Raw genomic sequence first — 25,563 nt, forward strand, 5'->3', positions numbered from 1 at the left:
ACGATACCTCCGAGTTGTCTTAAGCCCGGGATACGCTGCACGATTATTGGCTGTCCCAGACGAAAGATTGCTATCGTGAAACGATCGTCACGATTTCTGTGATCGTGGTCCTATGTTGTACAATGAGAGAGGTTCAAAGACGGATGTTTTCCGGTCTTGCGTCCAAAGATAGCCTACGATAGTTTTCTGACAGTGTCAGAAATTTGGCATGATCACCGCACAGTGTGTTTGCTGCTACAACCTGCGCGCCGGTGTTTGTTTACCACGAGCGCATGCTGGTGACATTGCGCAACGTGTGACACCCGCCGAAGCTTCCGTGTCATCATCGTACAGTCTACATGCCTCTCGTACCCGAGTTAAAACGATACGTGTCGCACAGTGTGATAAGGTAATGATCTTCTAGGAGGGCAAAAATCCTGCAGTGTATTCTGGGCTTTAGACGCAGCGCTGAGCTGCGCGTCCGGTGTGCAACCTCCTTTAGAACTCTGTTGTGGGTTAACTTTTCTACTCAAAGTGCATGATCTCTGGAAAAACGCTTTCGAGTCGACTACCAAAACACACTTGTAGACAATCTGCAGTAAGATGTCTACCAAACAACATCATTGCCTGGGTTGCGTATGTGTGGAGGCGGGTCTATCAAAAGAAGGTCCAGATTTTATTGGGGTAGGGGCGTGTTTGTTAAGATGATTTCAAATGTCAACATTGGCTTTCAGAGATCATGCACCCCGCCTTTAACCTTGAGGCAGATAGAGATCAAGAATAATGAATATAAGACAGCAAGACAGTTTTTCAGCGTACTGTTTGTACTTTAATTTTGCTGTATTATATACATAAGACTGAATGTGAAGGATTTGAATAAAACAAAGCACACATTGTGTGACTGGCAATAAATGTATATCATCATGAAGAATGCCCAGAGTTCATGCAACAAATGTCATGACTTATTTAGTCTTTTCTTTAAATGAGGTCGTCTTATCCCAAAATATATTCACTTATATCAAGCTGGCCACATTTGATACAACATCTCTTAAAGTCTCTGAACTAAATATGTGGCTATATTTGTTATACCAGACCAAATCCCATATCACAACCACTAAGGTCACAATAAAACAATTCTCAAAATGTGCTAAAACAATTTCATTAATGTTGCAGTTACCATTTCACAACACTGTACAGAGCCAACACAGTCTGTAATGATTGGCTCATCTTATTTAAAGGCGGGACTTCTACTCACAGGTCTCACAATCACAGAGAGGTGCCATTTAAACAATAATGTTATTCACTTCACCTACCTGTATATATATACCCACACCAAACTTAAAATAACATGTGCACATACATGTTTATTCATAAATGTTTGGTCTTTCGATCTTCTTACCTTACACAATGCTTTGCCAGTCATTTGCAAAATGAAGAGAAAATAAACAAGAGCAGCACAAGTTCATGTAAAAATGTTTACTTGGATAGCTTTAATAGAAACATTTCATAGAAAAATAATTACAAGTACAAATAGCTACCGTTCACATACATATCCAGCCATCTTGTTTGTCAACTTAAAAAAAAAATTAAAAAACAAATATAAGACAAAAACATCAGATGTAAGATCTAAAAACTAAAATTAAATCTAATTTAGTAATAAAAAGAATGTAGGATGTCAAGGGTGTGCATGTTGTAGGCCTGCTGTAGGAATCTCTTCCATGTGAAGACACTGTCTGAGTTTGCCGTTCTCCTGAAATCAGACACACAGTTTTAAAACAGCAACTTTTACAGATATGGTAGAGTTCAGTTTCATTGCTCATTTAAATAATATCACAAACAAGAGCTGTATGTGTCTTATATTTCTGTGATTCACAACAGTAAAGAACATCTAAAGTTTCTTCTGTGCATATCTATATATTTATGTCAGTCTGACCTCCTGCAGTTTGGTGATCTCCTTCTTCAGTTTGACCAGGTACTCGATTTTCTGCTTGGGGTTTTGGTGACCCAACAGTTTCCCATTCTCCTCAGTCAGATGATCCACCTGCTTCCTCAGTACCTCAACTTCCTGTATGACATCACAAGAGCTCAAATTAACCATTTAAGGAAAATGTTAAATTCTGTTATTTACTCCCCCCATAGAACAAAAAAAAAAGTAATTTTGCTGAATTCCCAGTCCATCTTTTCCATGCTATGAAATCTCAAACATTGCACCAAGTCTGAATCAAGTGACTTTGAATGATATTAGTTGTCATACAAACATTACTAATATTAAAGAGAGCACATATGTGTATTAAAGGTGCTCTAAGCGAATTAACGCGTTTTAGACCATAAAACATTTTTTGTTACATACATCTCCTCACTATCTGATTGCTGCCTTTTCGCTGATCAAACTGTAAAAAACGCAATCTCTAGACAGCCCATGCTCCACAAACGGCAATATCAACACAGTGGCCAAACCTATCACCACGAAACATAACAAAGTGTTCCAGCCAATAAACGACAAGAAGGATTTGGCGATGGGGGTTGGGCGCCTTCATGAAAGCACAGAAGGGGGGGAGGAGTTAGTTACGCTCCGTTTGTTTGAAAACAGTTCAAACATCAACAAAAAGTGACGTCGCACAGATTCGCTTAGAGCGCCTTTAATACGATTTCACAGTACATGTGGTACTTTTAGGACACTCTTATATTGCTTTTTGTTATTTATCACATTAAACTCTAATATGGTTTTCAATGACATAAGAGTGAACAATATCAGATTTTTAAGTGAAGTCACTTCCTCTCTCTGACCTGCTGCAGTTTTTCCTGTTGTTGGTCTTTCTCTCGCAGATCTCTGAGCTCCAAACAGCGATTCCTGAGTTCAGTGGTGAGTTCCTGCACACATGTTTGAGACTGGGCAAGTGTGACCTCATTACGCTGCAACCTGTAACACATACACAGAGTCGCAATGAGTCTCAGTGACCTCTCCAAATACAATGCTACTATTACGCGGCCAGGGGATCTCTAAACTCTAATGGGGTGTGCACACCAAACGCGAATTAAACAAATGCGTGAGTAGATTACACAGAAAGTCATTGCAAAGAAGTAAATAGACGCAAAGTACGCAAAGAAAATGCAAGTAGACTACATACAAAGTGAAAGATTTTTGCGTGAGTAGACTACATACAAATTCAACGTTTTTTGCGCAAGTACACTGCATACAAAGTCAACAATGTTTGGGCGAGTAGACTGCATACAAAGTCAACAATTTTTGCGTAAGTAGACGATATACAAATTCAATGTGAACAGACGCAGGGCGATGCGAATGACGTGAATTAGGTGGTGCGATTGCTGTGATAACACGCACTATTTGCCTCAGGGTGTGCACACACCAAACACAAAGCACCGCGCTCTAGATTACTTGCGCGATTTAACTTCATGTCATGGGAATTTTTGGCTCAAATTAAATATTTTCAACTTGAGCGAAGACGCGTTTGAGTTGAATAACAATGTTTTTTTTTTTGCGGCAATCAAGCATCCCAATTTGTGTCATTCACCCCCGGCGAATTCATGTCTATTCGTATCTTTGCAATGACTTTGTATGTAATCTACTCATGCAAATAGTTGAAATCGAAGACGTGTTTTATGGGGAGTACAAACCCCATTGCGCAACATTTTGACTCAAGTGAAAAATTCACATGATATGAAGTTAAATTCCGGGAGTAATCTACTCGTGCGAATCGTTGAATTTGCGAGTGTCCAGTTTCATAATCTTGTTGGAAGTACTTGGAAGTTCAGGTATTACTAGCCATATACTGTAAAACCTAACAGTTAACTTAACTCAAACCATTTAAGTCAGTGCTTCTCAAATAGTGGGGCGGGACCCCCAGGGGGGGCTCGAAGTGACACCAGGGGGGGCGCGAGAGACCCCAGGGAAAATACTTTTTCAGGAAGTGATTTTTTAAGATATTACACCCCAATCATGCTGATAAGCCGCTTGTGTTTTTTATTATTTTTATTGATTATATTTAATTTAATTTTTCAGTATCAAATGGTCAAAAAATATTATACTTTAAATAAGGATTGATTTTTTTATTTCAGGCAAATTGATGCATTTTAAGTCTTTTCTGTTACAGACTAAAAAACAATGTTAATAAAGTTATTCTTTGTTGTAAGTTGATTGATATTTATTTTTTGTGTTTTCTCAATGTTAATAAGGATACAATGTTTTGCAGATGTGTAATTTTATAGACAAATTATACTATTTACAGTCGCGGCGGAGAGTTGGGGGGGGGGGCGCAAAATGTTTACCTCTTCCTAGGGGGGGCGTGACAGAAAATAATTAAGAAGCACTGATTTAAGTAAACCGGTTGCAGTAGGCCATTTAAGTTTTAAAACACATACATTTAAGTACTGTGAGCTTGAGCCATGTGCAATTATGCACTTATATTTAAGTAGTGTGAACTTTTTTAAGTTCTCAGTACTCAAATGTATGTGTTTTAAAACTAATGCAGCCGGTTTACTTAAATGGTTTGAGTTGAGTTGGCTTTTAGGTTTTACAGTGTACATAGACATATTCTGTTTTTCCATATTCATTTTTGCCTACTACTGTATATAGCAGAGCAAGTGTCATATTCGGCTCTCACTCCTAGATTTGACATTTTTAACATTAAAATTATGCCATCACAAACTGTCCTCATTTTGTTTATTTAAAGGTGCTTTATACATTAATATCCTTTCTCTTGTTCAGCTAAAGCAGATGATCAATACCCAAAGGTTGATTTCCCCAAAAATGTACACTAAAGTTTTGTTTCAAAACATCGCTCTGTATGTTGGAGGAACCTTACCCAACACAGCAACATTAAATAAAAAATACTAAAAAAACTGTACTTACTTTGTCTGAGCATCAGTTAACTGTAACATTAGGGAGCTCTGAAAAGAGACAACAGAGAAATTCAATCCAGAGACCTGCTGTGTATACACGCTAAACAGATTTCAGACAGGTATACCAATAATCATTTTCCTTTCAGACAGACAGATGTGACAGCTGTGGATAAAATTAATCTCTGTACCTTATCTGTCCACCAAACTGGAAACATTTTTGTACATAAATATAATTACATTAAATAACCAACAAATATGCATTTCCTTTACTATCCAACTGCTGTTTAATTCATTTAAAATCATTTCTCAGATACTTTGTTTTTCCGCTCCTCTTGCAGTTCTCGAAGCACAGATACATGTATGGTCTCTTGTAGATCTCTATAAAGATAGAAGGAAAAAGAGGTTACACTGTGAACACAACATGATTGAATAAGTAAATGAATGAATGACTCACTCTTGTTGACTCGTGCTGCCGTTCTTCTGAACTTGATTCTGTTTGGTGAGAAACGTGTCCAACAGTGTCTGGATCTCCATTCGCATGATCTCCTTTTCATTCAGCTGGGCCTACATGCACACAAACACCAACACAAAATATAAGTTGGATGAATCTCACAGGACTTATAAGTAGTGTTTCCCTTAAGATGTTTGATTATTTTTGACAATTATTGCCTTATTCATAACAGACTTCATTTATATCTTATCAGTAAATGTTCTGTTATTAAATACAAAACTTATTTGCATATTCAGCTGTTTATAAATCATTTAAATATAAATTATAATTTATCACATTAAATGGGAGCAGGAGGAGTGAGTCACGAGCAAGCAAAGCAACATACACAAAACATTCCGTCACTAGCTCTGGATAACTTATGATTTACTACATGCTCGTGTCATTTACATTGTGTGCACTTACGTGCCATTTGCCAACAAAACGCAGACATTTCATGCAGTTTTACTTAACGCCTGCGACTCATGATCCAGTTGGGACCACCCCATTTCAAAGAAATCCACCGTTAAACAAAACGCACTCGCAAAACTCTGCTGCTTCCCCGGATAAACAAACTATATCCATTGTTTCTATAATTCTGGCTTACTTGGAAAGCTAAACAAGACTTTATTCTCCTTACATCCAAAAAACACACTTCTTTCGTGCCATTGTTGAGTCTTAATTCAAATCAAAGCCGTCACGTACAGTGATGCTAATAAGTGTCCTCGTAGTTCTCGCTCTCACTCTGATTGACATGTGGGCGTGTTTTTCCAGGGGAAGTGCCCATAAAAGGAATATGGGGCCAATAATATGTACAAAAAAATCTTTCTGAAAGTTGAAGGAAAGAGGAGGTCTGACGAGTTTTTAAGGTAATCTATATTTCCGCTATAATCCACTAGGTGGCAAATTTATTAACAATTTAAGAATCAACTAACAGCAGCAATTATCTCAGCTTTTTGCTCAAAATTTTTTTGAAGAAACCTACCCATATTTAAGAGGTTATAAAAAGAGAACAAATAAAGATAGAATATTTGTTTGTTTATTTATAAGCAGAGGGTCTGTTCTTTCATTTGATATATTTGTATGTTTATATATTATTAGAAGAAAATTTTCCAGGAAGGCATTTTGTGAAAATCACAAAAAAAATGCTGGGGGGGAATGAGTTGAATTCTCAAGGTCCTTTGTAAAAAAAAACATTGCCTCTTTGTTTCTACATTTAAAAGAAAAAAGCTGGCAATTCTTGCTATACTTTCATTCTTTTAATAATTTCTTTATTTTATTTTATTTCATTTATAAATCACTGTGGGTTATCTGATTTATCTATTTGGCTTGTGTTTTGTTTTCGTGCACTTGAGGCATTTTGCACATTTGTTCTGCACTTTGTTACTTCTGACCTTATTTTATTAAAAAAATGTATTTATTATAAACGTAAATTCTGATCTAATTTAAGTCTGTACATTTTGGATTGCTTTTCGTTGTATAGATTTTGCACTATTGCTTGCTGGCTGGCTGGCCATGTTTGCGCATGCAATTTAGCCGAACGTGCTAGGTGCTCTTCGTCTCATATTTAGAAGTTCATCAAACTAAACATTAAAAAACTGATGTTTTCGACGGGTTTACGATTTTAAAATGTATTAAAAACATAGTGGTTATCTTGTCAAAAGTTAAACTACAAAACAGGCAAGCCGTTTCTTTAAATTTCGGTGATGAAATGGAAAATATCTGCACCGAACCTATATTTATGCCTGACTTGACTGTCTTTCTTGTGATTTAATATTATGGTTGGTGTTCACTTTAAATGATAGCAAAGAGATTCCTGAAATAAATAATATCATCCGGTCTTTCTGTATCTAAAGTGAATGGAGATGATCAAAGTGAAAGCAAGCAGGTATTTCTGTGCTAAATAATAACGCATAGTGTCTAAAATCATTAATTTCAGTGTTTTTATGAATTGTATATAAAGCTTAGTTTTTATAATTTGCAGTAACAATCACAAATTATTTGTCATTTCTCATTTGTCGTTTTTTTGGTCATGACTGCTTTGACGCGCTTAATCTCCAAATTAAATAAAAACACTGAATTAGCCGAGGTTTCCGAGGCAGGATCACCTTTGTTATATTTTTAGGTTTAGTTATCAAAATGTTTTTTTGTGTGATGTTCTGTAGATCGTGGCTTTAATATGTTATGAAGAATAATTAAACAAATTTTGCCTTACATTTTACCTTAAAAATATATAAATGCAATTTAGGGATGCACGATATATCGGCCGATAACTGCTTATTTTTAATATTATCGGTTATCGGTCTGATAGCAAAATTAGGCCGATAAATGATGGATTATTTTGGCTGTTGAACCACTTCACTTGCTCATTGCTGGCCATGTGAAGTTTCGATTGGTGCTTTCTGTGACATAGCACGAAGATGACACGTGTTGCGGGCTTAAAAAGAGTATGCTAGTCTAGCGCAAAGACAAGATGTCCGCGGTCTGGGAGTTTTTTATTGTGAAAATAATATGAATATTTATCGGCATTATATATATTCATCACTTGAAAGACAGTTTTGGTCACTTTATCAGAAAGTTGTTTATGTGTGCTGCTTGGGAAAGAAAATAAAAGAGATCAATTTGTACCTGGTCTGACCTCCTCCCAACCCATGCACACACACATAGATGATTCGACTATCGGTCGACTATTATTATTATATTATTATTATTATATTACTTGCCTGATTATTATTATGACATAAGATACTTCAGATACAGGTATTTTTACTTTATTTTACATTCTGATACTTTTCTATGTACTATTCATTATTTGTGACCATGGACCACAAAATCAGTCATAGGGGTAAATTTTCTGAAATTAAGATGTATGCATTATAAATATTATAAATAGTTTTCATTGATGTAGGGTTTGTTAGGATAGGACAATATTTGGCCTTAACAACACATATTACAAATGATCAATAAAGTTTTGATACAGTATATTTACAGTAGGAAATTAACTAAATATCTTCATTGGACATGAGCTTTATTTAATATCCTTGTGATTTTTTTGCATAAAAAAATGATCCTTTTGACCCATACAATGTATTGGCTATTGCTACAAATATACCTGTGCAACTTATAACTGGTTTTGTTGTCCAGGGTATATATACAAATATGTCATAATGGGAATTGGCGGTTGTGATAATGTTTCTTATGTCATATCCAACTCCCCCCTCACAAAAAAAACCCACTTATAAAATCTGATTTAGACTTTTTGTATTTGTAATATTTCATTGCTATGTTTTCTGACATTAAACCATATATCTGCTGTACATGACGTGGGATGTATGAGCGTAACCTTTAATCTGTCAATCTCTTGGTTCTTGGCAGTGCGTTCAGCATTGAGTTCCTCCAGTAGAACTTCCATTGTGATCATGGAGGAACGTCGGCTCTCCAGCTCTCTCTCCTGACACTCCAACACCTGAGACAGACTCGAACTAAACCCAACTGGGGTTTTGGGCGTCTGAAAACACAAACACAGTCAGACAATGGATCCTACATTAACTATCAAGTGCTATCAAACACACACACCTGCATTTTTCCTTTAGGTGTGGCGGAGACATCTGAAGGTTGATTGACAGATTCTCTCATTTTCAACAAGTCAATCTGTTCATTCAGCTGTTTCACCTGTGAAGACATCCATCAATCTTTAACCCCGAGCACTCTTTTGTTCTTTTGTTAAACAATAACCTGATGACTATACATTAATTCTCCTGCAGTACCTGTTCCTTCAGCGTGTTGACATTGTTCTCTCTCTCTATGTTAAGGGCCTTTGAATCTTCCAGTAAAGCTGTCTGTTCATTCACAACTTTACTGAGTCTCTCCACCTCATCTGTAGCGTACGCCAGATCATCCTGTATCAGCTCCAGCTGTGTCGCACACAAACATACACGCTTAGTCTGGGCTCTTGATGAAACCTTGAGGAACAAACAAACCCAGAAACACAAACCTCTACGCGGTCAGAGGCGAGACGTCTCTCCGAAGCTTCTCGCAGCTCCTGTAGTTCATTCTGCATGTTTGTGGTCTTCTCCTTCATCTGCTCTTTCTCAGAGCACACCGTGTTGTACTTCACCTGTAAGTACACCACAACATCAACACAATCTCCGCAAAGCATCATGGGTAAACTGTGTGTACCAAAAGCAGATACTCACGCTAATGTCAGCGATCTCTCCTCGTAGCAAACACACAGTCTGGTCTTTTTCAGCGGCCTCGCTTCGAAGATCTCTGGTCTTCTGCATTAGCTCCAACACCACATCCTATACACAAAGGCACACACCATAAGTCTTTATGCATCCTTAATCCTAACATGAGGTTCTGTTTCTGTAAACTTACTTTGTCCTGTTCGATCTTCTGTTTGAGATCATTGATGGTCACATTGGCTGAACACAAACTCTGCTTCAAAGCATCGATCTCCTCGCACTGCACAAAAACACATCAGAACCTAAAGACATCTACAGATGTTGTCACATTTCCATACAGACACATGGACTAACACATGTGACACAGTTTAGGCTTTAGTACATACACAAACACTAACATTTGTATTGCATACACACCTGTTGTTGGTTTCTGTTTGTCAGGTCAGTTATCTGTTTCTTCAGTGAATCATTCTCCTCTATGGACTGCACAAGCTCTCTAAAAAACACACACGCACATTTTACACAACTTCAACCCTTTTCCGAATAACACGCACATAGATTACTAAACAGCAATCCATAAACATCATTTGATTCTTGTAGTTTGCGTCTCTCACTCACTTGGACACACTTTCTTTATGTGCAGTCAGCTGGGATCTCACGCTGTTGTTTTGGTCTTTCTCTGCCTGCAGAGTCTGCTGCAACTCCTTTAAAAAAAATCAAACCATAAAGAAACTATAAAGAAATGGGAGATGAATGAAGGACAGCGAAGGATCTGCAACTCGTTAATTCGTGTTTGTTGTTCTGAACACTCTCGGTTCTTCAGTTCCATCTGTTGTGTGTGCTGATCCAGCTCGAACTGAAACTCGGCCTGCAGCGTGTCAAACGCGTCCTGAAGGACACGCTGCTTTTCCAACACCTGTTCCCACTCCAACCTGAAAGAGACAGACAGGTTACATCCTTGTAATCCGAGAGAGACGGACAGGCAGGTTTTTTCCCCACTAATCTGAGAAAGACAGACACGTTACGTCCTAATCTAAGAAACAGGCAAATTACATCCTTCTAATCAAATTACATCCTTCTAATCAGACAGGTTATGTCCTTCTAATCTGAAAGACAGAGGCTATGTCCTAATCTGAGAGACACAGACAGGTTACATCCTAATGTGAGAGAGAAAGACAGGTTATGTCCTTCTAATCTGAGAAACAGAGGTTATGTCCTGATCTGAGAGACAAAGACAGGTTATGTCCTTCTATTCTAAGAAACAGAGGCTATGTCCTAATCTGAGAGACAGGCAGGTTACATCCTTCTAATCTGAGACAGACAGGCAGGTTATGTCCTTCTAATCTGAGACAGACAGGCAGGTTATGTCCTTCTAATCTGAAAGACAGAGGCTATGTCCTAATCTGAGAGACACAGACAGGTTACATCCTAATGTGAGAGAGAAAGACAGGTTATGTCCTTCTAATCTGAGAAACAGAGGTTATGTCCTGATCTGAGAGACAAAGACAGGTTATGTCCTTCTATTCTAAGAAACAGAGGCTATGTCCTAATCTGAGAGACAGGCAGGTTACATCCTTCTAATCTGAGACAGACAGGCAGGTTATGTCCTTCTAATCTGAGACAGACAGGCAGGTTATGTCCTTCTAATCTGAGACAGACAGGCAGGTTATGTCCTTCTAATCTGAAAGACAGAGGCTATGTCCTAATCTGAGAGACACAGACAGGTTACATCCTGATGTGAGAGAGAAAGACAGGTTATGTCCTTCTAATCTGAGAAACAGAGGTTATGTCCTAATCTGAGAGACACAGACAGGTCATGTCCTTCTATTCTAAGTGACAGAGGCTATGTCCTAATCTGAGAGACAGGCAGGTTACATCCTTCTAATCTGAGAGACACAGACAGGTTACATCCTAATGTGAGAGAGAAAGACAGGTTATGTCCTTCTAATCTGAGAAACAGAGGTTATGTCCTGATCTGAGAGACAAAGACAGGTTATGTCCTTCTATTCTAAGAAACAGAGGCTATGTCCTAATCTGAGAGACAGGCAGGTTACATCCTTCTAATCTGAGACAGAGAGGCAGGTTATGTCCTTCTAATCTGAGACAGACAGGCAGGTTATGTCCTTCTAATCTGAGACAGACAGGCAGGTTTATGTCCTTCTAATCTGAAAGACAGAGCATATGTCCTAATCTGAGAGACACAGACAGGTTACATCCTGATGTGAGAGAGAAAGACAGGTTATGTCCTTCTAATCTGAGAAACAGAGGTTATGTCCTAATCTGAGAGACACAGACAGGTCATGTCCTTCTATTCTAAGTGACAGAGGCTATGTCCTAATCTGAGAGACAGGCAGGTTACATCCTTCTAATCTGAGAGACACAGACAGGTTACATCCTAATGTGAGAGAGAAAGACAGGTTATGTCCTTCTAATCTGAGAAACAGAGGTTATGTCCTAATCTGAGAGACACAGACAGGTTATGTCCTTCTATTCTAAGCGACAGAGGCTATGTCCTAATCTGAGAGACAGGCAGGTTACATCCTTTCCCACTAATCTGAGAAAGACAGACACGTTACGTCCTAATCTAAGAAACAGGCAAATTACATCCTTCTAATCTGAGAAAGAAAGACAGGTTACGTATGCCTCTGTCTTTCCTTCTAATCTGAAAGACAGAGGCTATGTCCTAATCTGAGAGACACAGACAGGTACATCCTTCTAATCTGAGACAGACAGGCAGGTTTTTTTCCCACTAATCTGAGAGAGACAGACACGTTACGTCCTAATCTAAGAAACCGGCAAATTATATCCTTCTAATCGGAGAAAGACAGACAGGTTATGTTCTTCTAATCTGAAAGACAGATGCTATGTCCTAAACTGAGAGACACAGACAGGTTACATCCTAATGTGAGAGAGAAAGACAGGTTATGTCCTTCTAATCTGAGAAACAGAGGTTATGTCCTAATCTGAGAGACACAGACAGGTTATGTCCTTCTAATCTGAGAAACAGAGGTTATGTCCTAATCTGAGAGACACAGACAGGTTATGTCCTTCTATTCTAAGCGACAGAGGCTATGTCCTAATCTGAGAGACAGGCAGGTTACATCCTTTCCCACTAATCTGAGAAAGACAGACACGTTACGTCCTAATCTAAGAAACCGGCAAATTATATCCTTCTAATCGGAGAAAGACAGACAGGTTATGTTCTTCTAATCTGAAAGACAGATGCTATGTCCTAAACTGAGAGACACAGACAGGTTACATCCTAATGTGAGAGAGAAAGACAGGTTATGTCCTTCTAATCTGAGAAACAGAGGTTATGTCCTAATCTGAGAGACACAGACAGGTTATGTCCTTCTAATCTGAGAAACAGAGGTTATGTCCTAATCTGAGAGACACAGACAGGTTATGTCCTTCTATTCTAAGCGACAGAGGCTATGTCCTAATCTGAGAGACAGGCAGGTTACATCCTTTCCCACTAATCTGAGAAAGACAGACACGTTACTTCCTAATCTAAGAAACAGGCAAATTACATATTTTTAATCTGAGAAAGACAGACAGGTTATGTCCTTCTAATCCGAAAGACAGAGGCTATGTCCTAATCTGAGAGACACAGACAGGTTACATCCTGATGTGAGAGAGAAAGACAGGTTATGTCCTTCTATTCTAAGCGACAGAGGCTATATCCTAATCTGAGAGACAGGCAGGTTACATCCTTCTAATCTTAGACAGACAGAAAGGGAAGTTACATCCTAATCTGAGAGACACAGACAGGTTACTTCCTTCTCATCTGAGAGAGAGAGGTTATGTCCTAATCTAAGAGACAGACAGGTTACATCCTTCTAATCTGAGACAGACAGGCAGGTTTTTCCTACTAATCTGAGAAAGACAGACACGTTACGTCCTAATCTAAGAAACAGGCAAATTACATCCTTCTAATCTGAGAAAGACAAAGGCTATGTCCTAATCTGAGAGACACAGACAGGTTACATCCTAATCTAAGAAACAGGCAAGTTACATCCGTCTACAGACAGGTTATGTCCTTCTAATCTAAGCGACAGAGGCTATGTCCTAATCTGAGAGATTTTACATCCTTCTAATCTGAGACAGACAGGCAGGTTTTTCCTACTAATCTGAGAAAGACAGACACGTTACGTCCTAATCTAAGAAACAGGCAAATTACATCCTTCTAATCTGAGAAAGACAAAGGCTATGTCCTAATCTGAGAGACACAGACAGGTTACATCCTAATCTAAGAAACAGGCAAGTTACATCCGTCTACAGACAGGTTATGTCCTTCTATTCTAATCGACAGAGGCTATGTCCTAATATGAGAGATTTTACATCCTTCTAATCTGAGACAGACAGGCAGGTTTTTTTCCCACTAATCTGAGAGAGACAGACACGTTACGTCCTAAACGAAGAAACCGGCAAAGTATAACATTCTAATGTGAGAGAGAAAGACAGGTTATGTCCTTCTAATCTGAGAAACAGAGGTTATGTCCTAATTTGAGAGACACAGACAGGTTACATCCTAATGTGAGAGAGAAAGACAGGTTATGTCCTTCTAATCTGAGAAACAGAGGTTATGTCCTAATCTGAGAGACACAGACAGGTTATGTCCTTCTATTCTAAGCGACAGAGGCTATGTCCTAATCTGAGAGACAGGCAGGTTACATCCTTTCCCACTAATCTGAGAAAGACAGACACGTTACGTCCTAATCTAAGAAACAGGCAAATTACATCCTTCTAATCTGAGAAAGAAAGACAGGTTACGTATGCCTCTGTCTTTCCTTCTAATCTGAAAGACAGAGCCTATGTCCTAATCTGAGAGACACAGACAGGTTACATCCTGATGTGAGAGAGAAAGACAGGTTATGTCCTTCTATTCTAAGCGACAGAGGCTATATCCTAATCTGAGAGACACAGACAGGTAACATCCTTCTAATCTGAGACAGACAGACAGGGAGGTTACGTCCTAATTTGAGAGACACAGACAGGTTACTTCCTTCTCATCTGAAAGAGAGAGGTTATGTCCTAATCTAAGAGACAGACAGGTTATGGCCTTTTAATCTGGGAGAGACAGACAGGTTACACTTCAACGTACGCTGCTGGTCAAAAGTTTAGACACACATGACTGAATGTATGTTTTACTTAATCTTCAAAACCATATAGCCACTTTGGTAGCCTAAAAGAATCCAATATTCTTTCTGATGAACTCAGTTTTGTCAGCAAAAAACAAGGAAAAAAGGAAATTGACTGTAAAATCAAAACGTGGTAGATATCAAACAACACTTATGTTGCTTGTCATTCTAACAACTGTACTGAATGAATAGCTCCTATAAATTGCTACAATACAGAGACCTGCGATTTACAGAGCCGGTCTTTAGCTGGATACACTATCCTTCTTTGTGACACAAAATCCTAACTTTTAACCGTAATTATGTGTAAGTTTGTACTTGACGTTGTCCAGCTCCAGTTGTGTGCTGATCAGGCTCTTTGACAGCTGTGTGGTCTCTCTCTCGTGCTCTTCTTTCTCCCTCTGAAGTTCTGTCCGAGTGTCTTCCAGTTCTTTATCAGAGGACTGCAGGACCACCCGCAGATCTCGCACCTCAACCCGCACCACTGCCATCACAAACAGATACATAATGTTATACTGATGAATGATTTGTATTAAAAAAGCTAAACCTGACTCAAGATTCACCATCTATATCTCTGTTGTCATCTTCAAGCTGCTGCTCCAATGTCTTGATTCTTTCCTTCAGAAGTTCCTGTTCCTCCAAGAGCGAGCGCCGTTCAACGCTAAACGTCTGTGGCCAGAGTGCATTATCAAACCACCAATGCAAAACAACAGCCAATCAGATAAACGGAACATGTTACAAACACCTACCTCTTCATTACGATTGGACTGCTCGGTTGCTGTGGTAACCTGTTCTTCCAGCTTGCCGATTTGCTGGAGCAGTTTCCGGTTCTTTGCTTCCTCTTCATCCAACTGGCCCTGAACACGAAGAGCCTGTTCCTAAAGCCAGACAATATATAAGCAGATTCAGAACAGGAAACTAAAAACATAATGGCACTTCCATGTAACTTCCGTATTTTGATGTAAAGCCAGTTATAGTGTTTTGATTAAAGATGATGAAAATACACTTTTTAGGTCAACCCACCACCTCGACTCAATCTCCTCCCATCTCTTACAGGTCATATCAAACAAACTCACGTCAGTATATCATCAACACCTCCCTGGTCACTGGCACTTTTCCAATCACATTGAAGCAGACCCTGGTCACTCCACTGCTTAAAAATCCATACTGAAGAGCAGTTACAGAGCCGTCTTGCTTAAAAGGGCTGTTTTCAACCAGGTATCCAGGTACATTTGTATCCATCTCAGAACAACTTACTGGACAACAAGCAGTCAGACTCCCAATCCTCTGCCCTGATTTTGCTAGACTTATCTGCAGACTTTCAAACTGTTAACCATCAGATCCTGCTAGCCACCCAATCATCACTAGGGATCACAGGTTCTCTTCTCCTCTGGTTCAAATCATACCTCTCAGGTAGATCCTTTAGGGTGTTATGGAGGAGTGCATTGTCCTCACCAGATGGTCACTGGGGTCCCTCAAGGATCAGTGTTTGGCCCACTCCTTTTCTCCACCTACACAACATCCTTAAGACCTATCATACAGGCGCATGGCTTCTCCTACCACTGTTATGACGATGACACACAGATTTACTTCTCAGTTCACCCAGATAGCAGCACGTATTACAGCCTGTCTAGAAGACATCTGAGCTTGGATGAAAATTTACCACCCCCAGCTTAACCTAGCAAAGACGGAGCTTCTTGTATTTCTGACACACCCTACAGTACAGCATGACCTCACCATTCAACTTGAATGCATGAAATAGCTTTATACCCCTCCCCCCTTTAATGTTGACTGCTCTATTTGATATAAAAAACCTATCATGTCAACTTTAAACTTTGTCAAAGCTGTTAAAACAGATAAATAGTACAATACGTTGTGAGTACCTGCATTTGCTTGAGCTCTTCAGTAAGAGCCTCACAGGCTAGCTCATTCATCTCAGGAGGTGGCTGTTCATTCTGGATGTCATCAACATCATTCTCTCCCAACTGTCCATTCAGATAGTCCGGGCTGGAGAGCAGCACCACCCGATTCCTCAGGTTATAGCCTTTAGTGGGTGTGGTTAAGATCTGAGGAACAGTCATTAACATATACATTATTTCAAACCAGATCTATTTAAAAAAATTCATTGAACATTTTTAAAAGTATGCTGCTATGTAAATATCTACATTTTTACTTTATCCATTCAATGGTACTGAACATGGATAAAACTGACAGAAATAAATCAAAAACTGACATAAAGACATAAACAGTACATAGACAATTTTAGGGATAGGGCAATATTAGTAGAGGGCACTGTAGATGACCTGCTGTTGCTTTAAGTTATCAATGCTGAACATTCAAACATCCAAAATCAGACTGTTCTCTCTTAAGACTGAAGTTGCATTCGTCTCTGGCACGCAAAGCATAATATAGTTTGCTAGCTTGCGTATACTTATTATATACATTATATGCACTCTTAAAACACAACTTCGTGACTGCTACCGTTTTTAATTTGGACATTAAATCATAACATTAAGGGACTATATACCATTAGTGTGAATGCCCCATAAGTCATTACGTACAATTAAATCAAATCAATGATCAACTGACGTTGTCAGTAATATTAAATCTGACTAAACGTAATAAAGCAATGATGTTTTGTCATCATATTTGATTCCTCAATTCCCCCAAGTTCCTCATTAATTGTTCTTTTTTAGTTGAGAGTAAATTTTTTGTCCATTTAAGCAAAATTATTTTAACTCTACCTTAATGGTATCAGCGTGAATCTTGTTGAGTTGAGACACTTCCTGTTTACTGTGGGCTTTAGTGGCCTCCAGGATCTTCTCCAGATGTTTGTTGGATTTCTCAAGATACCGTTTCTCAGACTCCAACTCAGCCAGCTGTTTTCTGAGGACCATAACATATTTATTACACGGCTCTCTGGAATGCTTGATTCTGATTGGTCAGTTGAGACATTTGCAGGTTCGTTCTTTTCAAATAATAACCGCTCCAAAGTAATAACGCATAGCCGGTACTACATGTACGATTAAAATCGCTCGGCGCGAATAAAGACCAGTAAAGATTACTTTTTGGCGCCATCTTGTGACAAACACTGGACAACCACAATTAAGAATAGAAAATTTTGACATTAATTTTAACATGTACGGAAAAACAAAACATTTAAACAGTAGATAGAAGAACGAACAACAACAAGACACCGAGAGCTTACTGAGACTGAACTTGACAAAATAGAGCACGACAGCTACGAAGCCAACACACAAAAAAATACAGAATGGGCATTAAAACTTCTCAAAGACTGGCTAAAAGAGAACAAAATGGAGACAGACAAGTATGAAGCAGAGGATCTTAATAAGGTATTACGATCATTTTATGCATCTGTGCAAAGTTTCTCGGAAGGATAAAAATGTTAATTTAAAACAAATATGCCAATATAAAATGTTTCAAATTTCTATTCATGTCCTTTTTTTTTCTTATGTGACAAGTAGCCGTGTAATAAGCGGGATAATGTAGAGGCAGCCGGTAGTTATCGGGAAAATAAGCCCCTTCAGTGTGATACAAGACCCTCCGCTTCGTCGGGGCTGATCATACTGTCGGGGCTTATTTCCCGATAACTACCGGCTGCCTCTACATTATCCCTTACTTATATATATGTTTGTAAAAGGATTTGTGTGGAGTCACATGACTGTAACATACTTGTTCATCTCTTTAAACTCTTCGAATGCCTGAATTGTTGCAGTGAGCTCAGACTGTTTCTGCAGCAGCTGAACCTTCATCCTCTCCACAGATATAGATGATAACGTCTCCATGGTGACAGGTGTGGAGTAAGTGGGTGGAGCTACACAAAAAAAGACAAATATTTTACAGGTGATGGGCTTTGTTTGCGCTTCACGTTTTAACGGATATGTATCTATACAGTACTGTGCAAGCATTAGGTACATAAGATAATTAACCAAGAAAAATGCTTCTGGTTAAAGCTTTTGCTTTAGTGTGTTTTTGGAAAAACGTCTCTCACCTTTTTCGGTCTCATCTGTATTCTGAGCCTCCAGCAGTTGTAAGAAGGTTTTCTCCAATGCGGTTAAAGACTGAAGCTCGACTTCAGCAGCAGATCTGACTGAATCCAGAGAGCGCAGGGCTCTGATCTCCTCCCGCAGACCACAGTTCTCTGCCGCATAACGCATAATCCGTGGATGACGCTCAACCTAACCAAAATGACAAATGTATGCTTTCATTAAAAAACAATGTTTTTTTTCTGCAGTCCATAACTTAGATGAGTTTATACAACAGCAGAAATATAGTCTGCAGAGTCAACAGATTCTGTCAAAGAGGATTATACAGGGCTCCCACACGTTAGTTAACTTCAAATTCAAGGACCTTTCAAGGACTTTCCAGGTCCAATACCCTTAAATTCAAGGACTAAATGGGTGGAAACATTTCAAGTGAGAGCAAGGTCGTGTTACCTTTTCCATTACATTGTTACAGTTCCCTTTCAAGAGACTTGCGCTGCGTCACTGCGGTGACACTTTGGAGACGCCTCCAGGGGTAAGTGCGTCTAAATGTGTATATCAAATTCAACCAATGGTGAGGCTTAACGACAAAAACAGGGTGACACAGGAGCCAGGAAGTATATCGCTATCTGAAATATTGCCAAAGACGGCGTTAGAGGGACGCAGGAAGTATGGCAAGGGAGACGCAGCATCTCGTTCCCTTCTCAGGGAACAACAGTTACATACGTAACCCAAGACGTTTCATTTGTCAAACGCAACTATGCAAAAAAACATTTTGGTATGAATCAACATTCACATTCAGAAGATATAAACATTTAAAGCGAACAGTTTAGCACGTGTGCTTAAAAAGTCTAAAATTTTTATGATATTATCCTACACTACACAGGGAATAATATGGATTTTTTTCCAGAAAACTTCTTGCACAAAATAGATTCAAGCACTTTCAATGACCTGCATCTATGTATGTATATTTTCAAAAACTTCCCAGGGCCTTGATTTATTTCCCCCAGATTCACAAACTTTCAAGGATTTCAAGGACCCGTGGGAACCCTCAATATATTAACGTTGTAACATAACAAATAACGTGATAAGATACAACATGATCTTTACCTGATCTCGCAGCAGTCGTATCTCCTCCTGGAGCTGACGATTTTGTTCCTCTGGTTCTGCTCTCTGGCCCGTCTGCAGCTCTTTCTTCAGCTGAGCAATGTGATCATCTCTGAACTTTAGTATCATACGGTTGGACTGGATGAACTTCTCCTTCTGAGCCCACGCAGTCTCCAGCTGAGAAATCTTCTCTTGAAACGCCTGTAAGCAAGACACTAAACCTCATGCAAACTCTCTGTAACACAATTACAAGCTAAACATGTTGAAGACACAATGAATGGCCATTTGGTTAAAAATTATAAAATTACATTTCTTGTATTGACTGTAAAACGGGGGACTTAGGGGAAAACTGGGCCATATTACTGGTTCAGCAAAATTTAACAGAGAAAAAAATTCTTTTTTAAAACATTATAAAAACAAAAAAATTTTGACTTTTGAGGGTACAGACCACTTAAAGAAAAAGAAAAAAAAAAGATCTGCATCTCAGGTCACACAAAACAGCTGCAGGTGCAACTTCAACAAAAAAGCACAACAAGTCGCCTTCTTTTCCTCCTGTGATTTCTTCCAGAAGTGCATGGCCTGAATGAACTGTGCTTTATAGGAAACCTCTTGATCAGACTGGCCTGCAAAAAAATCATTTTAAACAAGAGTAACTGGACATTGAAAAACCCTAAATGTATTTTAAGTTTCTGATAATATGCAGGAGAGATGATTAATGTGAGAGGTGTGTACCTGTTTGTTGGTTTGCTGGCTGGAGCTCAGTGATGAGTGTTTGTGAAAGAGCATTTGCAAGCTGCTCCTTCAGTTTTCGCACCTCTGCTTGCAATTGTCTGACGTTACCCTGAGTGTCTTCATTCACCATAGCCTACAAAAACACACATACAGGTTACAACAAGTGTTATTTTACTCCTCATCATAATGAAAACTCTGCTACTGAACCTTGTTTTTGATGAGCTTGGCTCTCTGAGCGAACTGCAGCGTGGACAGGGTCTCTCCAAAGCACTTGGAGCCGGGATGAACGTTAGCAATGATGTACGTCTTGGCATTTCCACCCAGAGAGTCCTGATGACATGAACAACACCAGTCAGACATAATTCACTTGTCTACGTATATTTAAATGTTTTTAAAGCGTTCTCACCCTGAGCAAGAAGGTCAATTTGGAGTCTCTGTAGCAGATGTGGCGGTTCTTTCCATTGGACACATCCATAAGGGCCATGATGACCTGGCCGAGACACATGAGTGATCGGTTTATGCTGCTTGCCTCCTAAAACACAGGACATGAGTTAAAAATAAAAGGTTAAAGTCCTAGTAGTGCATTAACATATATGTGTTTAAATTAAGCAGGGGTTCTCAAACTTATATCAGATCAGAGATCATGCAACAGTCAAACTGATTTTCTGGACTAAGAGCTCTAAATAATATAACACATAGGTTAATCCATTGTTATGAGTTGATACATCATTAAAGGGATACTTCACCGATTTAGCATTCAGCTTTGTATCTGTAGAAACCCGGCAGTATTACTGAATGACCATGTTTCCCTCCATCATTTCCCCCTGAGAGGAGAGATATCTGCATTTTGGTTCTGCAAAAAAGTCCTCCGATGATGCAAAAATCGTCATATTACATCATCGGAGGACTTTTTTGCAGAACCAAAATGCAGATATCTCTCCTCTCAGGGGGAAATGAGGGAGGGAAACATGGTCATTCAGTAATACTGCCGGGTTTCTACAGATACAAAGCTGAATGCTAAATCGGTGAAGTATCCCTTTAACAGGTTAAATATTACTATTACAATGTTATGCTTATAATTATTAATAGAAGTTATTAGGCACCTTAAGTCGTGAACCCTCTGCATGTGTGTCCCGCTGTCTCTCTGACCCAGCGAGATCGACCAGGTTGAGCTGGGAGGTACGGATGTTGACCACTTCCTGTCCTGTCTCCTTTGACTCAAGCGTCATGGTGAACACGGCATGTGAACGAGATGATTCTCGGTTCATTGAGGTGGACGCCACTCGTCGATTCCTCCACCCCATTGACAACACCTACAAAGAGACACAAAAAATAGTCTAACAAGACACACGTGGTTTGAAGCCAACACTGAGAGCCAGGGGTTTTCAAACTGAATAATTTATATTTGCTTTGAATCAATTATTATTATTGTACTGTACTAAGGTTCGTAAGGCACAATTTCTTATAAAGCTGCTATAAAAAAAATGGGTCAAAGTTTCTGTAAAACAAATACATTTAAATTAAATAAATGTTGTCTTCAAGTTTATACTTCCAGCTTTACTCTAAGTAGTGATGGTCGTTTTCGAAGCACTGCTTCATGAGATTTACGAATCTTTTGTTTCGAATCAGTGGTTCGGAGCTTGTTTCAAACTGGCCCAAGTCACGTGATTTTAGCAAACGAGGCTTCATTACGTCATAACTGTTTCGAAACGTTTCGAAAATCCGATGGTTCACCACTAGGGGGAGTTGATCACATGTCTAATATCTTTAGGTGAACTCGGGTCAGTTTTATTATGAAAGTTCATAAAACATTTATCCTTCTGACTAATAACACTGCCATTTTGTCTACTTTTTGTTTATAGACAGATTTAATGACAAAAACGTGCATAATTATAGGGTAGTTGGTTTTAATCATTTGTTTGCCCTAAATAAAACTAAAAACACATAAAACACTTTTAACTATGTCTAAATTAAGTTAAATAATTTTTTAAACATATTTAAATAAAAATCTTGCTATTATTTTGTAAAAAAAAAAAGTGTAAAATGTTTGGTCACATCTGCTTTTACACCATTTTGACCAGCAGGGGTCGCCAGCGTGTGTGGGTTTCGAACTGCTTCGAAAAACTAAATCAATTTTCGAAGCAATTGTTTCAAATGATTCGAAGCTTCGAAAAGCTTCGTTTCTTCCATCACTAACTCTAAGTGTAGCCAGTTATATATTTGTTATAAATACAAAAAAAAAAAAAAATATATATATATATATATATATATATATATATATATATATATATATATATATATATATATATATATATATATATATATATATATATATATATATATATATATATATACTTTAAAATCTGTTTTTTATATGAATTTTGATTGTCATTTTGATAAAAGCGTCTGTCTAATGCATACATGTATAAATGTGGTTGCTAAAGAAGTTCCTAGACTTCTTTTGGCATGTTAGACAGATGTGTGTCTTTAGGATGTATGCGGCTGAAATGAATACATGAGTTATATTTGAAAAATGTTGATACCAATTTTGGGATTTTGAACCCAACTACAGTTTGTACAATTAATTATGCTGACTTGACAAAGCCAACATAGTGTTTTTTTAGCCTATTTTGTTAGCCGTTGTTTGTTCAACTTATCAGACCTGATAAGCCTCTGCGGCAGACGCTGCATATTTTTCCACGGCTCCTTCCACGAAGACGCCTCTTTTGATGTCCTCTCGCAGAAACAGGCTGGTGGACACGCTGTCCAGCAGGTCATAAATCTGCTCATTGTAGATCTCTATAAATGAACACTTACAGAGGAAACTCTTCATCCCACCAGACTGCGAAACAAACAGAAAACAGATCAATATTTACTTAGGAACTGGAGGCCTACAAGTTACAATTAAGTATTTTTTCATTCTGAATAGGTACTGGTTCTTAAACTAAACCATACGTGCACAAACACATCAAATATCCAATTTAAATAGTACGATAATGCAATGAATTAAAATCATCATTTAATAGATTTCTTACCCTCTCCACCTCTCTATTGATGAGAAAGAAAAGGTATTCAAAACTTCGAGGAATGACACCACGCATCTCATCTGAGAAATTATCCAGCTCTGAGGGACCTGTACACACAAACACAAGTATTTACCACATACAGTGCCCTCCATAAGTACTGGGACAATAAAGGGCCAAAACTGCTTTGTTTGCTGTGGAGTCAAGAAATGTTTAAACTAATGTTGAAAGGTGAATATGAGAAAAGAGTACAGAATGTCTCATTTTATTTTTTAACATACACAATTTACAGCAAACATAGCAATGCTGTCTTTACTGTCCTAATACTTATGTGCATTACTTCAGCTTAAGTGCTGCTTATATTCACAAGAAATAAAATTCATGTTCCGTTAAAAAAAATTATTTGTACTAATTCTTGTTATAACAAGACAGAAGCAACAGACTTGATAATAATTGATGTTTTTAAAGTTTTTTTCCTCATACACTGTAATTCAAGGCGTTTTAGACATTTTTAGTATAGACAGGCAAGTACTTGTTTTTGTAAAATGTTTTACCTGAAATAACATCCATCATTTTGTGTGCAAACCCACTCAGAGGTATTTGGTAGTGATCTTAGTACTTACCCAACATAGTGAAGGTCTTTCCTGAGCCTGTTTGTCCACTAAAACAAAACCACAGAAACATTTATCTTGAGCATGGTGCAGCTTTAAAAACTATGAAAGATAAGAGACTCAGCAACTCACTAGGCAAAAATCGTGCCATTGTATCCATTCATGCACGACTCCACAATGTTTTTAGCCACGCTGGAGAAAACCTCCTCCTGAGGTTAAAAAGAAAACATGAATAAGTTTCACAAGTCATCTTCACCTACTAGAGAAGATTTATCCAGACCAAATGTCTCACCTGGCTTGTGTTCATGTCAGCAACATGGTCATAGGTGAAGTTTCGTGGCTCAGGTTTGCAGTGCAGTCTGACGTTTTGAGGAGAGGTCACGGTCAGGCACAAACTGTGATCGCCATCTGTTGTTAACCCGGTGCCCTGAGTCAACGGTCGAACCCGCACGAACACCTTGATGGCATCTCCATCACTGAAGGATATGGATGGAAAATCTTAAGATTTCGCTGCGTAACCACAAAATCACTTCTTAATGATTGTCTTTGCCAAATAAAGCACAGTGTAAGATAAAAGTGAAAAAATGTGTGCACAGGAACGTGTCGTATATATCTAACAACACAATCACTGTTCTGTATAGTTCAATCCACCTGTCAATATAGGACATTACTATGTCATTGACTAATGTATTCCTGTTTCAACCAGCAAAACGTTACATTTCTGAGGGTTAGGAAACAGAAAACATTATTTTTATAATAGCACTTTGAATCTAACAATCATACAAACAAACCGATTATTACTACAGTTAGTATCACCAATATACCATTCATATTTATATTTTTTTATATCTTATGAAAACAATTACCAGAATACCATGCATTTTAAAACCATATATTGATGCTGTTTTTATCATTTCTTTTCATTATGTCTTTTACTGTTTGCTTTTAAATGTATTTTCTCTAAAGCTGCCTTGATGTTAAAATTGAACTTAGCTGAATAATTAAACAATACAGTCAACAACGGTGATGTATATGTGTGTCATTATATAACTTAACGTTACCTGTTGGTGTTTGGCTCCCCGTTCGCTGCACAAAAAAATAAAAGATAAATAATATGTTTAAAGAAAAAAGTGAAGTGAACAAGCGCAAAGAATTCAGCGTAAACACGACGTAAACAACAACAGATACACAGCAATATAAAGTGTGCTCGACTCTTAACAGCAACCGATATCTGAAATATAAACTGCTGCTTCACGGCTGTATATCGTCCATAAAGCAATGACCATCATCAGTAATAAATGCTCACCTTTTCCTTTAAGATTCATGATTCATTCCGTCTATCTTTCACTTTGACCATGAACGGTAAATACAAAATTTGGCGCCTCAATCTACTTCCGGGCTCGAGCGGTGACGTCAGCATTATGCACAACAGCGACGC

General features: G+C 38.4%; 1 protein-coding gene across 2 annotated transcripts; it reads right to left on the reverse strand.

Moving 5' to 3' along the window:
* Window positions 1-1,440: 1,440 nt before the first annotated feature.
* kif15 (kinesin family member 15) lies at window positions 1,441-25,563 on the reverse strand. Of its 2 annotated transcripts, none has more exons than XM_073868376.1 (35): window positions 25,432-25,563; window positions 25,187-25,211; window positions 24,418-24,601; window positions 24,258-24,334; window positions 24,138-24,175; window positions 23,527-23,624; window positions 23,154-23,333; window positions 21,595-21,804; window positions 20,898-21,023; window positions 20,699-20,821; window positions 20,507-20,624; window positions 20,300-20,382; window positions 19,763-19,960; window positions 18,661-18,847; window positions 18,342-18,483; window positions 17,393-17,534; window positions 16,532-16,714; window positions 15,398-15,526; window positions 15,212-15,317; window positions 14,967-15,132; window positions 10,283-10,442; window positions 10,129-10,205; window positions 9,928-10,006; window positions 9,704-9,790; window positions 9,523-9,627; window positions 9,321-9,443; window positions 9,094-9,240; window positions 8,903-8,998; window positions 8,670-8,834; window positions 5,294-5,403; window positions 5,154-5,217; window positions 4,850-4,887; window positions 2,767-2,899; window positions 1,913-2,044; window positions 1,441-1,729 (listed from the first exon to the last, which is right to left on the reverse strand). In XM_073868376.1, exons 1-35 carry the CDS (start codon window positions 25,448-25,450, stop codon window positions 1,655-1,657), a joined length of 4,125 nt encoding a protein of 1,374 aa, XP_073724477.1. In that variant the 5' UTR covers window positions 25,451-25,563; the 3' UTR covers window positions 1,441-1,654. The 2 variants fall into 2 exon arrangements, with proteins under 2 accessions (XP_073724477.1, XP_073724476.1); XM_073868375.1 differs by having other exon boundaries at window positions 20,492-20,624.

This window comes from Misgurnus anguillicaudatus, chromosome 6, assembly GCF_027580225.2.
Source record: "Misgurnus anguillicaudatus chromosome 6, ASM2758022v2, whole genome shotgun sequence".
NCBI classification, from domain to species: domain Eukaryota; kingdom Metazoa; phylum Chordata; class Actinopteri; order Cypriniformes; family Cobitidae; genus Misgurnus; species Misgurnus anguillicaudatus.

Bases quoted from the DNA above. Each gene is read 5' to 3' on its own strand.
- kif15 (XM_073868375.1), bottom strand. The intron at 20,822-20,897 runs GTGAGAACGCTT...TCATGTCATCAG, and splicing joins AATTGACCTTCTTGCTCAGG to GACTCTCTGGGTGGAAATGC. The intron at 16,715-17,392 runs GTAGAGTTAAAA...ACTGTTCCTCAG, and splicing joins TTCACGCTGATACCATTAAG to ATCTTAACCACACCCACTAA.